This window comes from Thunnus thynnus, chromosome 5 (assembly GCF_963924715.1).
Source record: "Thunnus thynnus chromosome 5, fThuThy2.1, whole genome shotgun sequence".
NCBI classification, from domain to species: domain Eukaryota; kingdom Metazoa; phylum Chordata; class Actinopteri; order Scombriformes; family Scombridae; genus Thunnus; species Thunnus thynnus.
The window spans coordinates 1,393,703-1,408,445 of NC_089521.1; the positions used below are offsets into that span (position 1 = coordinate 1,393,703).

Here is a 14,743-nt window from a genome sequence, read left to right on the forward strand (position 1 = left end):
TTAGGAAGAAAGTGTTTGAAGATGTCCAGCGTTTCCTAAATACTGATGACATCATCAACCAGGTAGTCTTTGACCTGGAAGACAGCAGGTAGGTAAACAACACATGGATACACAAACATAACATTTATTAAGCTATTTTACAAGATGGAGTTTACATTTATGTTAAATTTTTATTCAGATTGAATAGCATGTGAAAATTGTATTTCAATGTGTTGTTATAATATGCCACCTCTCTATCTCTTTGTCTGTTTGTTTGTTAGTCCACAGGATCCATCTGATAGGCCAGATTCCCTTAGGTTTTTCTCTAAGTTTGAAAGCGGGAACCTGAGGAAGGCTATTCAGGTCCGCAGGTATGGACACACACAGAAATACACACACACACACACACACACACACACACACACACACACACACACACACACACACACACACACACGACGTTGAGGAGAATCTCATGTAATATTATTACTTCAAAAATAATATTTTGTGTTGTAAACACTCATGAATTAAATTAAATGAAACTTTTGAAGTATGCAGTAATAGTCAGCTTTTCTGTTTTCAAAGAAACTGGGATACAGTCATTATAGATTATGGGATAGTGCCTACACATGATGTGTATGAGGCTGGATGTTTCAAGAGTACAATAACAAAGGAAAACACAAACTACTAACATTACTGTGATTAAAATCATTGTTTGTTACATTATATCCTAACTGAGAAAATAAATTCTCTTTTCTTCTGTAGATATGAATATGACCTCATATTGAATGCAGATGCTAACTGTTCCCAGCACACCCAGTGGTTTTACTTTGAAGTCAGTAACATGGTGGCTGACGTCCCCTACCGTTTTAATGTCATCAACTGTGAGAAGAGCAACAGCCAGTTCAACTATGGTGAGAGCGGTTGTGTATGTGTGTGTGCGTGTTTTTTTTTTAAAGTAAACATTAATGACAGCTGTTGCAAATTTTGTATACCTCATTCAAAGTCATTTTTTAATCATTTAAACAATGCAATTAATACATTATATGGGATTCAATGATGTCGGCAGATATTTGTTTTTCACATTTATATGAAACATATTAAGATAAGCCCAGACTATACACACCCAGGGCTTGAGTTTGCCCTGTAGTAACATGTTCAAACTAAATTTAAACATATTCTAATATTCACCTACTAGAACTATATCATTGGTGCAATCCAATTATACATACATACCAGTTCAAAGCATGTAAACAGAAAAGGAAAAACCCACAACTTTGGTTCCAGGGTCTGTGTTATGTCAAGAACCTTTGCTGTGTCTAACTGTATCTAGCTGGTACTGGTCACATCCAGCTCCAACTCTTTCCCCACCAGAGAGATTTCACTTCATATACCCAAAAACAGTTTCCCTAGCCAGGGGTCAGTGCATCAGTGTAGTTGCAAGGGTCCTTATGATGTGAATTTTGTGTGTCTTTGTGAGTTTAGAGTGTATATACCCACATGCATGCCAACTACACAAGTATTAGAAAGGTAAAAATTTTTTCCCCTGCGAAGATACATTGTCCTGTTAAAGCTGATTAATATGGGTTGTTGGATGTCGTGTAAACTGAATTTACAGCACTGTATTTGTGTGCACCTTAAGGGTATCATGAGAATGTAGATATCGGTCATTAGAAGGATAAACTGGGAGTCAGTATAGTAACATGAGCAAAAACCATAATTTGTCCCTGTAAGCCATGGATAGAGGCAGGAATGACGGGACACTTTGCAAGGAGTAATAAGCTAGTTGTGCCAAATATCATTAGCTAAACATACCAAAAAACAATATACAGCTCTTTTGTCAGAGAAAGCAGCTGGAATCAATTCATGGTATTGGTTGCCAGGTAAATAAGTGATTGAATAGGGTTTGTCATGTAGATAATACACACAAAACCAGTCCACCTAAAGGTATACTATGCAGGATTTATCCCTTGGTGTTTGTAAACACACAGCATTCAAAGTTGGCCCTTCCTCCCTGGCTCAGAGAGAGAGAGAGAGAGAAAAAGAGAGAGAGAGAGCAGCGGTGGTCAGGCGAGCTAGAGAGTGAATCAAGTGAGAGTGAGTTAATAAGATTGTGAATCAGAGAAATAAAAGGTTATTTTCTGAGTCTTTCACAGCAGTTATGTTCTAAAGCACAAATAAACATGCTCACACCTCCGCTCACCTCTGCACAACCCGACGGGAAGGTGCCACTTGCCGGATTTTGTGTGAATGCATAGCTTCTTCTTGTCCACTATGGCCTCTCTGCTCTGCATGTGTGTAGCTCAGCCCTGCCCTCGGTCAAGCAGACACAGACATACAGCTCTTTATACATCCATGACACTGGAACAGAGAGCAGAGCGGAGCAGAGGAGAGAGACAGAGACAGCGATGTACCCTAGTCGCCTAGTCCCAACCTCACACCCTGCGTGATGTTATTGGCTGGGGGCTTCACACCTGCTGCCTAAAGACTGACGCCCAGAGATATCCCGGACACAGCAAAATAATAACACAATAAGAAAATACAGGCAGGGGGCAGGGTCTTAGCAGAAACATACACTGCCACACACTTCTGGCGGGTCATAAGTGATGATTGAATGGGATTACTTTTGAATGAGTCTATACATTGTTTTTTTTTAGGAAAATCCTGCATAGTATACCTTTAAGCCTACATCAAACTATGTTTAAAATCTATTTGACAAAGCAGTATGAATCTCACAGGTGCATTTTGTATTATCATGCTTTAAAAGTCATGTAAAAGTCAGTAATGAAAGAAATACAGCCTTTTTTTGTAAAAAATGCAATCATGCCTCTGATGATGATATGTAATCATGGGACAGGAAGCCGATAAGATATCATCACTGCCATTTTCTCAAGAAACTAAATATGTTATGCTTTATTAATTTTACTAATACTAAACTCATCCACAAATGCCTGTATAAGCAGGCTCTTTAAACGCTACATGGTTTGAGCCTCTCAGGGTTTCTGGCTCAGTAGCTTGGGGTATGTCTGTGGGGAACTCTGACGTAAATCTCTCTTAGGACAGATGTCTTTTTCTGTGAGGTGGATCCATATGTGAAACTACGGAATCCTTTAAAACTCAAGTTGAATCAGTTTTTAGTGATCTGACATGCAGTCATGTATGATTTTGAGCTTGTCATTGACTTTTATGGCCATGTTATTGTATTATTGTTTGTGTTGTTTTGTGTGTATTTTTGTTGAGTTTTGTGCATTTGTATAAAAGCCCATCTAAGGACAGGCATTGCAAACTAGCTTACAAATACTGTGTTATGTGGCATTAGTCCTTGCTATACACTTCTCCTTTTAGAAATAAATAATGAATAAATTTCTGATCAGACCAGAGAGAACACACACTGCTGCAGGTAAAACTACAGACCTAACAAAGACACCATGTCTGTTCCATGTGGCTGACTGTGTGTGTGTGTGTGTGTGTGTGTGTGTGTGTGTGTGTGTGTATGTGTATGTGCAGGAATGCAGCCGGTGCTGTACTCAGTAAGGGAAGCTCTGGAAGGTAGACCACACTGGGTCAGGACCGGAGCTGAAATTTGTTATTTCAGGTATGAATGAAGCGCAATAATATTGATTCATCTACAGATACACTAAAACCTCAAGGAAAGAGAGCTCAATGACAAAGAGCTTTCAGAGTCTGAATGACAATTTAAGTGCAATGCAAAAATGATGCACCTTTTATCAGCACATAACATAACTTATAGTCTGTTATTGCTTCTATTTTCTCCTCCAGAAACCATTTTTGTCCAGCTCGTGGCAGACGGAGAACAACCTTTTATACTCTGACCTTTACCATCACTTTCAAACACAATGAGGACGTCTGCTACCTGGCTTACCATTATCCCTACACATACTCTGCTCTGAAGGTACTGATACATTCATCTGTCTGACTGAATTTGCAAATACCTCCAGTTTTTACACTTAACACATTCTTTTCTCTTGCCTGCCTAATGAAGCATTCAAATTACACAAACCTCCTAGTTTCTATACATTAACTTGTAAATTATATAAACAACAAATGTGCAGTGGGGGAATAAAAGACATTCTTGGCCCCTGTTTTTCTTCTGTGTCCCTCTGAAATGTACATGTGTAGCCTGTTGAATATTAATGTTGTCATTCAACACACAAATAGTTTGGTGGTATTTCTGGTGAAGGTAGTTTGTCCAGCTGCTGCTCTGCAGCCCCTGCTGCAACAAATTCAAACTAACAATATGCAGACTGTAAACTCCAATAATACCTGTCATATAACTGGAGTGAAGTTCACATCCTTACTATGCACCAGGCTAGTTTTTAAATGGCATGCATCTATAACATGGTACTAAAATGTCACTTGTGTGTCTGTAGATTCTATAGAATCATGGACCTGATTTGGGTCTGAGAAGATGTGGCCTGTATCACAAAGCGAGCTCCAAACACAGTTTCCTTTCCTTTTTTCTTTTTTTTTTTTTGGCTGTCACCTGATGAGATCTTAAGCTGAAGGGATAAATAACAATGTAAAAGCATCAACACTGAATCAATCTCTGTCAGTATTCCTGTAAGAAATGAAAGAAGCTCACTTAACTACAGTTAAAAGGCAAACACAATTGTTATTCATTATGCTATAATCCGATTAAGCTCTGCTTTAATCCACACTGGGAACATGATTGTGTAAAAATGTTTCTTTTGTGTGCACCATAATAGAGAGCAATGTGATTTTTCTGATCTATAAAATATTTATTGCTCTTTATTACTTGTCACTTTATTGAAACTCTCATTCCCATATAAGAATAAGAATAAGAATAAAAATAAGAATAAGAATGATAATAATAATGCATTTAATTTGTACCACACTTTTCATTCGTGGTGAATCTCAAAGTGCTACAACATTGAAAACATACAAGACACAACAGAAAATAGAAAATAATAAGAGTTAAGGTGAATAATATAATAAATATGTATATGTACATATGTATATGTAAAATATATGAATGATTACTCAGTTTTTCCATTGATCTGATTGGTCATTAGTTGGGCTGTTGGCAGTATTGATCTGATCCTCTGTCTAGAGCAGGTTAGTCATGCAGCAGGTTACCATGGTGATCTACCAGCTCCATGATACCAGAAAACCTAACTTAAGTCCAAAGATAACTGGCTCACACACTAATCTCACTTTGTTATACAGGCCCTAGATGTTAGCCTGAGCCTTCTTTTCATCTTCATTCTGCAGGTTAAAGTTAATGGATTTCTGTCCCTGTCCACATAGATGTAGCTTACTTCAAAAGTTGCTCTTTAATTATTTAAATAATTTGTATGCACATATCTCCTCCTGCCAAGTTTCAGACAAACATGCAGGTATGGAAATATAATCAGGAAATCAGTGTACTGGTCATGGGACATTAATTATAATACTGATTTCCTGTAGCCAATATGGTCATTTTGATTTGATTTTGTAGTTTTGCTGCCACATAACAGTAAACATTAAGAGGTGACCACAAAGCCAACAAGTCACTCCTGCATGGGACCAGATGAATGAAAATGTGTATATTAAAGAATAAATGTTGTCTGCCTTCCACTGCAACAGTGATCAGAGAAAATCTTTTCTGGATCATTTCATGTAAAAAAAGATTATTGTTTATGTAGGATGAAAAAGTGCACTGAATACACCATATGGATCAGAGACCAAAGACCGAAGACAGAAATATAATAATGTCTAGGAGGTTAAAGTGATGACTCGCAGGTTCAATTCATGGTTGTTTTCATCCACATTAGATGAACAGTATAGGAATAATTTTTCATGCATAGCACTCCAATCCTAGGGGACAGGAGTTGTCTGGACATCAGCAGACTGTAGGTGTGATCCCTGCTGATGCTGCCGGCTCTGTATTACAGATGCCATTTTCACCTCTCACTTGTTTCAGACTTTTGTTGCCTTCATTCTGACCTTCAGAATAACTGAACATTCTGTTTGAAATTTTAATATGTAAAGGATAATTGCTCTGCTGCATTGTCCTAAAACTGGGGGACTGTATAGTATCTCAGCTGCCCCCCACCAAAGATACTTCAGAGTCAGCAAGCTTAATAAATTATTATTAAATATTTGAAAATATGAAATAGTTTTTACTTTTTAAGCATTTTGATATTACTACAGATGAAGTTCTACTGGAAGAAATGAACTGCATAAATGAATCTATCATAGTATACTGTTTCTCCAAGCCTGCAATACACACTAGTTCAACACTAGTTCCTCCTGATCTGCCTCCATCCAATACAAGTAAATGGATGTAAAATGTGTGCAGATGACAGCGTCCTAAAACCAATTAAACAATGGGATTCATGAGTGAATGGCTGAGTGGCCAATCAAAAGCCCAGAAGAGGGAGTCTGTAACATATTGTATTTCTCATGCTGTCAACATGTTGATTGAGACATTTAGCCTCTTTATTTCTCAGTGGAGGAAATACTGTATTACATCAGGTCTAATATTTGTGTTACCAGATGAGGGGGACACATTGCGGTAGTCTGAGTTCTGACTTTACTCGACTTCTTTCTGAACATCTAGGCCCATAGGACACAAAAGCTACATGTAGTCATTAGCACAGTATTAGCCATGCTAGCTTCACTGGTGCAGTGCAGCAGATGGCGACATTACACGACAAAAAAGGAGTAGTCAATAGCAAAATGGCACATAGGGCCCTAATTTAACAATCTAAAGTGCACGGTCTAAGGCACATGGCGCAAGTGCATTTAGGGTGTGTCTAAATCCACTTTTGCTAGTTTAACGGCGGAAAAAGTGGTCGAAGCGCCAGGCACATGGTTCAAAGGGGTTGTCCATAGTCTCTTTATTAATCATGGGTGTGTTTTTGGGCGTAACATGAAATAAACCAATCAGAGTGTCATCTCCCTTTAAAAGCCAGGTATGCTTGTAGCTTGGCGGATTGCTATTATAATGGCGCATTTGCCAAGTAGTAAGTAGGAATCTCATTTCATTTCATTTCCTCATGTGTTCCTCAGGTCCTCATGTATTAATGTAGCAGGAAAGTCGATCTGTGTCTGTCCGTTATTGTCCATCTGTTTAAATACCTACGTATATTGCCATGATTTGGTCAAATAATTTGACAATTTTATCCGTCGTTACTGCGATAAGTTCATTCTGATAAATATTATGACTAAGCATCATGACGTATTTTTTAAATTATGTTGATGTACACAATAATAATTGTTCACACTGTAATCCTTTTATTTGTCATCTTTTAAATGTTTGTGCGCTGCTGTGCGTCCTGTGTGTGTAACAAGCAGAGTGTATGTTGTGCACCCGCCTGTGTAGCCGCATATTACTGTCTTGATAATGCGCTCTTAAAATAACAGTGAAACACTGCGCCACTGACTTCAGACCAGGTTTTTGTTGGTCAATAGCGCAATCACGCTCTGTTAGCAATGCGCCAACAATGCGCCTGACCACACCTCATAAGACTAACTCGCCCATGGGCACTCAGACAGGCACAAATGCATGTGCTATTTAAACAACGTGGGCGCTGGACGAGAAAATGACAACTGTGTTGATCTTAAACTAGCAAACCACTTTGCGCCAGGTATAAAATAGGGTCCAAAGGCTTCACTGTAGGCTGTTGGCACTTTTATATGGACTATTTGCATCAGTGCAACTATCACAGAAGCAGGAGGCCTTTAAGTATTAAGCAGAAAAGCAGAATATGATAACCAAGACTTTTTGTTGTTGTTGTTTTCCAGAGAATCCTTCTTATTGGTGAGGAATAAGACAGTTAAGTAGCCAAGCTTAACTGTTGGATGAAGTGTATTTACTTTTCTGAATAAATAAATTAATTAAATTGTTGAGAAAACAGTTTCCTTTAGTGCACCAAGCAAGACAGCAATGCAAGTGTGAAAGCAGAAACCCTCAGTGCCTGTAGCCCCACACTGGTAAATAATCACCAGCCACTGCTGCAGTGTTCCAAACTGTCCATTACAGATGTGACTATCCCCAAACACATGAAATTCAGCTCTCAGTCATCATAGTTTCATTTTAAATCAGATGTCTTTGGGAACAGAGACTAAACTAAAGAAAACATGGTGGATGTCACATCTTGATAACTGAGCTTTAAAGCATCTATGCATATATACATCAGAACCTACACATGTACTCATATACACTCTTGTATACATATTGTGTCTGTCAGGCTCATCTGAATGTGCTGCAGAAATCAGTGGATCCTGCCAAGGTGTTTTTCCGGCAGCAGATTCTTTGTTGCTCTTTGGCTGGAAACTCGTGTCCAGTGGTCACCATCACTGCCTGTCCTGCCAGCAGGGGCTGGAAAGATCTGCACCAGCTGCGTGAGTACCAGTGTTACTTATGACAACTGATACTGATTCAGTTTCAGTCTTTTGTAAAAATGTATTAGTTTTTCAGTATTTAGTCTGGCTGTCATCTGTGACATTTTATTCTCATTTTCATTTCTCACCGTTGCCATCTTTGTTGTGTACATTTACCATGGTTATAAGAAGTGTTGTCCATGTGATTGCGCTCTGCAGTAACACAGCAGACTGACTCTCCTCTGTGTTTGAACAGAACATTCCTTAGCATTAGCATTAGCACAGCTACCTGTGCCCTCCACTGCAGAGCAGCTGATCATTCACTAACCTGTTCGCTAAAATCCTGTTACTGTCTGGGTTCAGCTTCAGAGGAGAAGCTCAAACGTGGGATAATGTAGTGATATTTCTTTAGAGAACATGTAGAGGAAGATTTAGATGGTTGACTGCCAATATTAATTCTAGAACTGACTCATTCCTTCTGATAGCAACAGGAGAGATAGCCAACTGAAAGTAAGATTAACTTGATAATGTTACATTAGCTTAGCTTTTTATGAATGTGGCCATGTTGCCAGTTTGTGAGCTGTTTCGTTGTTGCTTCTTGTCTAATTCTCATAAGATAAAAATAAATCCCATAAATCTGTTTCTTCCAAGAAGTTCTAATGTCAGATATAATTACTGATAAAGGCAGAACGTTACTGAATGCAAGATGCTTCTTATTACAGTTTTTTACAATTGATTACATGCATGGTTCAATACATCTTCAAAACTCTCAACTTTACCAACACACTGCTGGGAATAGCAGTTCATTTTACACACAACAGCAAATCCTTCCAGCAGACTCAAATACAACAACTCACTGTCATTCAGAACACACTGATATTAAAGAAAAAAACACTAACAATTGAAGTTGTAAATGACTTTGTGATCTCTATTTTTTAAATATTCTACTGTGTATATGTTGTTTTTTCCTGGTTGTTAGTGTCAGAAATGTGAATACTGTGTGAGTACAGTCAGATGTGTAGCTCTCTATAGAACGTACTACAGTTTATCTACAGGAACGAGTCATAGAAATGCAGCAGAAAAGCTTTCAGTGGGCTTTATTTCTAACACCAACGTCTTGTTTTTTGCTTTGAGTTTGGAAGTGAGGATGTAAACGTGTAACATTTGCTGCAGATCCACAGGGCCCTATCTTACACCCGGTGCAAAGCGGCGCCAAGCGCAACACAAGTGTCTTTGCTAGTTTAAGACAGACGCAGTTGTCATTTTCCCATCCAGCACCCACATTGTGTAAATAGCAAATGCACTTGCTCCCTTCTGAGCGCCCATGAGCATGTTGGTCTTAAAATGAGATGTGGTTAGGCACATTGTTGGTGCATTGCTATCTTGAGGCAGTGGAAAGCAATTGCACGATTGACCAAAAACCTGGTCTGAAGTCACTGGCACAGTGTTTCACTGTTATTTTAAGGGTGCATTATCAAGACAGTAATATGCAGCTACATAGGCGGGTGCACAACACGTGTACACTCTGCTTTTCACACATACAGGACGTGCGGCAGCGCACAGACATGCAAAAGATGACAAATAAAAGGATTACAGTGTGAATGATTATTATTGTGTACATCAACATATTTTTAAAAATACATGGCGGCTGTGGCTCAGGAGGTAGAGCAGGTCGTCCACTAATCAGAAGATCAGTGGTTCGATTCCCAGCTCCTCCAGTCTACATGTCGATGTGTCCCTGGGCAAGATACTTAACCCCAAATTGCTCCTGATGGCTGTTTCATCTGTGTTTGAATGTGTGTGAATGATTAGATTTCCTCCAATGGTCAGATTGGGACCTTGCATGGTAGCCCCTGTACCCATTCAGTGTGTGAATGGGTGAATGTGATTCATAGTGTAAAAAGCACTTTGAGTGGTTGGAAGACTAGAAAGGAGCTATACAAGTACAGTCCATTTACATGTCATAATATTTATCAGAATTAACTAATCGCAGTAATGACAGATTAAATTGTTTAATTATTTGACCAAATTGTGACAATACATGTAGGTATTTAAACAAGTGGACAACAACGGATCAGACACAGATCGACTTTCCTGCTACATCAATACATGATGACATGAGGAACACATGAAGAAATAAATGAGGTGAAAACAATTATTAAACAAAGGAAATAAATCTGCACAGCTTCTAGCTGCTGCCAGCAGCAGGATCAGAACCTTGGAGAGCTGATCAAGTCCTGATAACTGTGTTAATGATTCTTTACATGATTAAAATTAATGATTTAATTTTCAAACAATATTTAATAAATATTCTTTAATATTTTTGAGAGTACAGTGATCAGGTTTCCATACTTTCAGCAATTAAAACCCCGCTGATTTGACCTGTCACTCCATGACTGAACAAAACGATTTTAAAGAAACCAAAGCTGTCATTAAAAAAAATAAACCTTTCAAAAAACAAACGGAAATACATTTGCAACAAATTAATGAACAGGATCTTAAACTGGTGGTCTGGGGCCACGGGAGGGTCTGTGTGTTTGTTATGGATTGTGCACTTTCACTTTGTCCACGAGCAGATCCGTTTCCTCTGCAGAAAAGCATTCCTTCTTTCTACTTGGCAAATGCACCATTATAATAGCAACCCGCAAACCTCGCTTTTAAAGGGAATGGGAGATGATTGTCTGATTGGTTTATTGCATGTTACGCCCAAAACACACCCATGATTAATTAGGAGACTATGGACAACCCCTTTGAACCATGCGCCTGGCGCAGCGACCATTTTTCTGCCGTTAAAATAGCAAAAGTGGATTTGGACACACCCTAAATGCACTTGCACCATACCCTTCAGACCGGGCATTTTAGATCGTTTAAATAAGCCCCACAGAGTTTTGCTGCTTGTTCGTGTTTGAGTGAGAAAAGTATTCACAACATTTGAAGGCTGTAGTCACTGAATGCTTTCTGTGTGAAAACAATGCAAATGTGTCACAGTTTGCTCCATAATTGCTACTGTTGTGTCGACTGTGTGAAGAGTTTTGAAGATGTGGACTTAGAATTGACCCAAGTTACCAATCATAAATAACTGTAACGGTAGTGCAACAGGTCAAACAGCTAAATCAACTACTGGAGGAAACAGTTTTCCTACTCAGGAGCTACAGTGTGTGATTCCACAGATGCTGCAGCCCCTTCAGTCAGTCTTTACATTAAAACAATAATGATTCAGTTGTCTATTCATCTGTCTTTTACATTACTATTAGATTTTTATCGACTGACAAAAAATGTAAAACATTTTATTACAGTTTTCAAAGGTTACTTTGTATTTAGTTTTATCTTGTTCTTGTTTTGAAAAAAGCTCATCAATAAATAACTTTCATCAGTTTTCATTGGTGAAATTTAAACTGATGAATGAGTGTGTGTGTGTGTGTGTGTGTGTGTGTGTCTGTGTGTGTGTGTGTGTGTGATGAGCTGAGACGAGGGGTCAGAGTGCTGTAGCTTATATAACCAAGGAAGCATCTGTTTGATAGCAAGTTAATGGAATGTGTGTGTGTGTGTGTGTGTGTGTGTGTGTTGGTGTGTGTGTTCAGAATATATAGCTGTGTGTATGCTTACACAAACACACTGTGCAGAGCATGCAGGTGTGTGTGCGTGTGTGTGTGCAGACAAAAGGAAACAAACAGCCAGTCCTCCATCCTGACAGAGACAGATATCCCATACTTTGTTTATTTTTCAGTGCTTAATTGAAACTCAGTGATCCTTAGCAGTTGGAAATATAAACAAAATAATTTGTTTAGGAGAAAAGCGTATGAGATTCATCATAGCATATCCACATTAGCATAATATTATACCCTACCACTGTAGTTTCTATTACACACTGGGCATTTACACATAGAAATTATGCCATTTCATCTTGTCATTTGCCTGCAAATTCTTTAACACTGTCAGCATTTCAGGAATTGAAAATAACTGGTTGATTTCACCATTGATACTCATGCATTTTAATATGAAACAATCTAATTGGAATGTTTAAATATGAGCCTTTGCTCTGATTCAACTTCTCAGAGGAAGCAGATATGTTCACATGAACAGGTGTGTTTCCTCAGATTAATCCGTTTTTATGAAACTTATTGATTTGGTCTGTTAACATGAATCAGTCAGTTCATAGAATATTGACTGAACAGCTTACTCTAATCGAACTCTAATCATACATTAATACTTGTAGGTAGTGTCGAGAGAGTAACCTGAAAAATACAAATATCTGTGCATTGCAATACAATACAAATGGAACTACAATAATCACCAGTTACCTTACTTATCAATGTCCAGTTTGGTTGATACTATTTTAGTTCACTGTGTTTTGCCTCAGTTAAATAGTAATTTTTGAGAATGTACTGTGTTGTTGAAGTCGTGGTCTCTATTTCATCCACCTCACTACTTCACAAACTACAGTTATAAAAATAACATAGAATCTCATCTGACACAGTATAAATAACAATCCTAACATTACAAAATGATATAAATCTATTATTATGATTATATAACATTGTATAGGGATTTCATGGCAAATTTAAGAAAAAACTGGAGGGTGTGATCACCTATACTGTGTTTTAATGCAGCACAAGTGTGAAATTTCATCACCGCTCATAAATACTAATAATGTTAACCTGTAGTCATTACCATGCTGGTGTGCTGCAGATAAGGTCATGAAAAAAATGAACAAAAACACAAGCACCTGACAGCACCTGTGCTTTGAGATCAGCTATATTGACAGTTAAAATGAGTGATCACAGAGGAAGTTATAGGCAACAAAGGTTGTCATATTCAGTTACAGTCACAAAGCATCTGTAACCATCTAAACTAGCTGTAAACATGTGTTCAACATGCTCGTAAAACCCGGAAAATGTTGCAGAACATCTCTGAACTATATTAGAAATGTGGTTCCTGAAGAACAGAGGCTCCGCTTGTGAAACATTTCTAGTGGACATTAAAACAGAAGCTGTGCTGCAAGGGCGGCCTGGGTTGCAGAATTGCGACGCAGCCACATCTTTTAGTCATGCTTTTGATGGAACAGATATCTCTGTTGTGAATTCTTAAGTATTAGAACTTAGAATCACCAAAAAATTCTACAGGCATATAGTTGTGATAGGTTCAGGCTGTGGCTCATCCAGTGCATTTAGTATCTGCTAACCCTGGTGCAGAGGCAGAAGAAGTTCTCAGATTCTTTACTTCAGTAAAAGTACCAATACGTCAATGTAAAAATGCTCGATTACAAGTAAAAGTCCTGCATGAAAAGTCCTACTACAGTAAAAGTAAAGTATTATGAACTTGATGTAGTTAAAGTATTGCAGTAAAAGTAGTAGTTTGGTCCCTCTGACTGATATATTATTACATATGACATCATTAGATTATTAATAGTGAAGCATCAGTGTTAGAGCAGCATGTTACTGTTGTAGCTGCTGGAGGTGGAGCTAGTTTCAACTACTTTACATACAGTTAGCTAGTTTAGTCCAGACTTTATCCTGCAGAGTATATCCTATTGAATGAAAAACTCCTTGTAACCTTGCATTTCAGTGAAAACTATGTTTTGATTTCATAAACTCATACTGACATATGTGAAACCGTTAATTTCCCCTTCGTGTTAAAAATAGTTTGTGATGATGCCTAAACTATGAGTTCTGCTCTTTATCTTTCACTTGTTTCTTGGAGATACCAGCTTTTTCTTCAGTGGGAATGGATTAGACAAAGCAGCCTCATTCCTCTTGTCTCTAATTTCAAAAAGCTTCCAGTGCAATCACAGCTCATCTCTGAAAGCTGTTAATTATCAAACATAATCTCATTTAGCAGGACATGCATGGCCTCAAGGTAGCTGAAGCTGGACTAGGGTGGTCCCTCTGTCACACTGTGTGCGCTCTCTCACATTCTTTTGTCTGGAACTATTTTTTTTATTTCTCCAGTTTAATTCTCATTCTTTCTCAGTCATCCTGTCTATTGTCTTTCTGTGTTGAGTCAAAATAAACTGAAAGAAGCCACCAGTGCCAACAAAGACTGAGTATGTTTTAGCCCTTATTGATTATGATTCTGCAGTTTGAGATCCTCATGTATCCTGGTTGTCTCGAACCAGGAGACATCCTTTCCTGTGTACCCCAAAGTTGCAAAGTCTGTTTTACTTCCTCCACTTCTGTTTTTTCTCCTATGTGTGATTGTTCTTCTCTCTCTTGCAGTTTAACTGAGCAGGGCTTGTATCTTTGTACCACTCAGCAAGTCAGAGCCCAGAGCCCATTGGGATGTGATGGTGTTTATATCAAACAGCCACCGCTGCACTCAGACATGGAGCTGAGCTACTCGCTGTTCACTAGTTTATTCAGCATTTATTAATATTAAACATATTGCATGTCCAAATTGCACCAAAACAGCGTCTGTG

General features: G+C 38.3%; 1 protein-coding gene across 1 annotated transcript in view; it reads left to right on the top strand.

Annotated features, from left to right (window-relative positions):
* LOC137182449 (cytosolic carboxypeptidase 4) overlaps positions 1-14,743 on the top strand; it is a 218,276-nt gene that overhangs the window by 132,433 nt on the left and 71,100 nt on the right. Inside the window, exons 15-20 of the mRNA XM_067588662.1 lie at positions 5-88; positions 261-350; positions 745-893; positions 3,487-3,574; positions 3,760-3,892; positions 8,196-8,349. Of these exons, the coding sequence (XP_067444763.1) occupies positions 5-88; positions 261-350; positions 745-893; positions 3,487-3,574; positions 3,760-3,892; positions 8,196-8,349 (698 nt within the window). The remainder of the gene's footprint in view (positions 1-4; positions 89-260; positions 351-744; positions 894-3,486; positions 3,575-3,759; positions 3,893-8,195; positions 8,350-14,743) is intronic.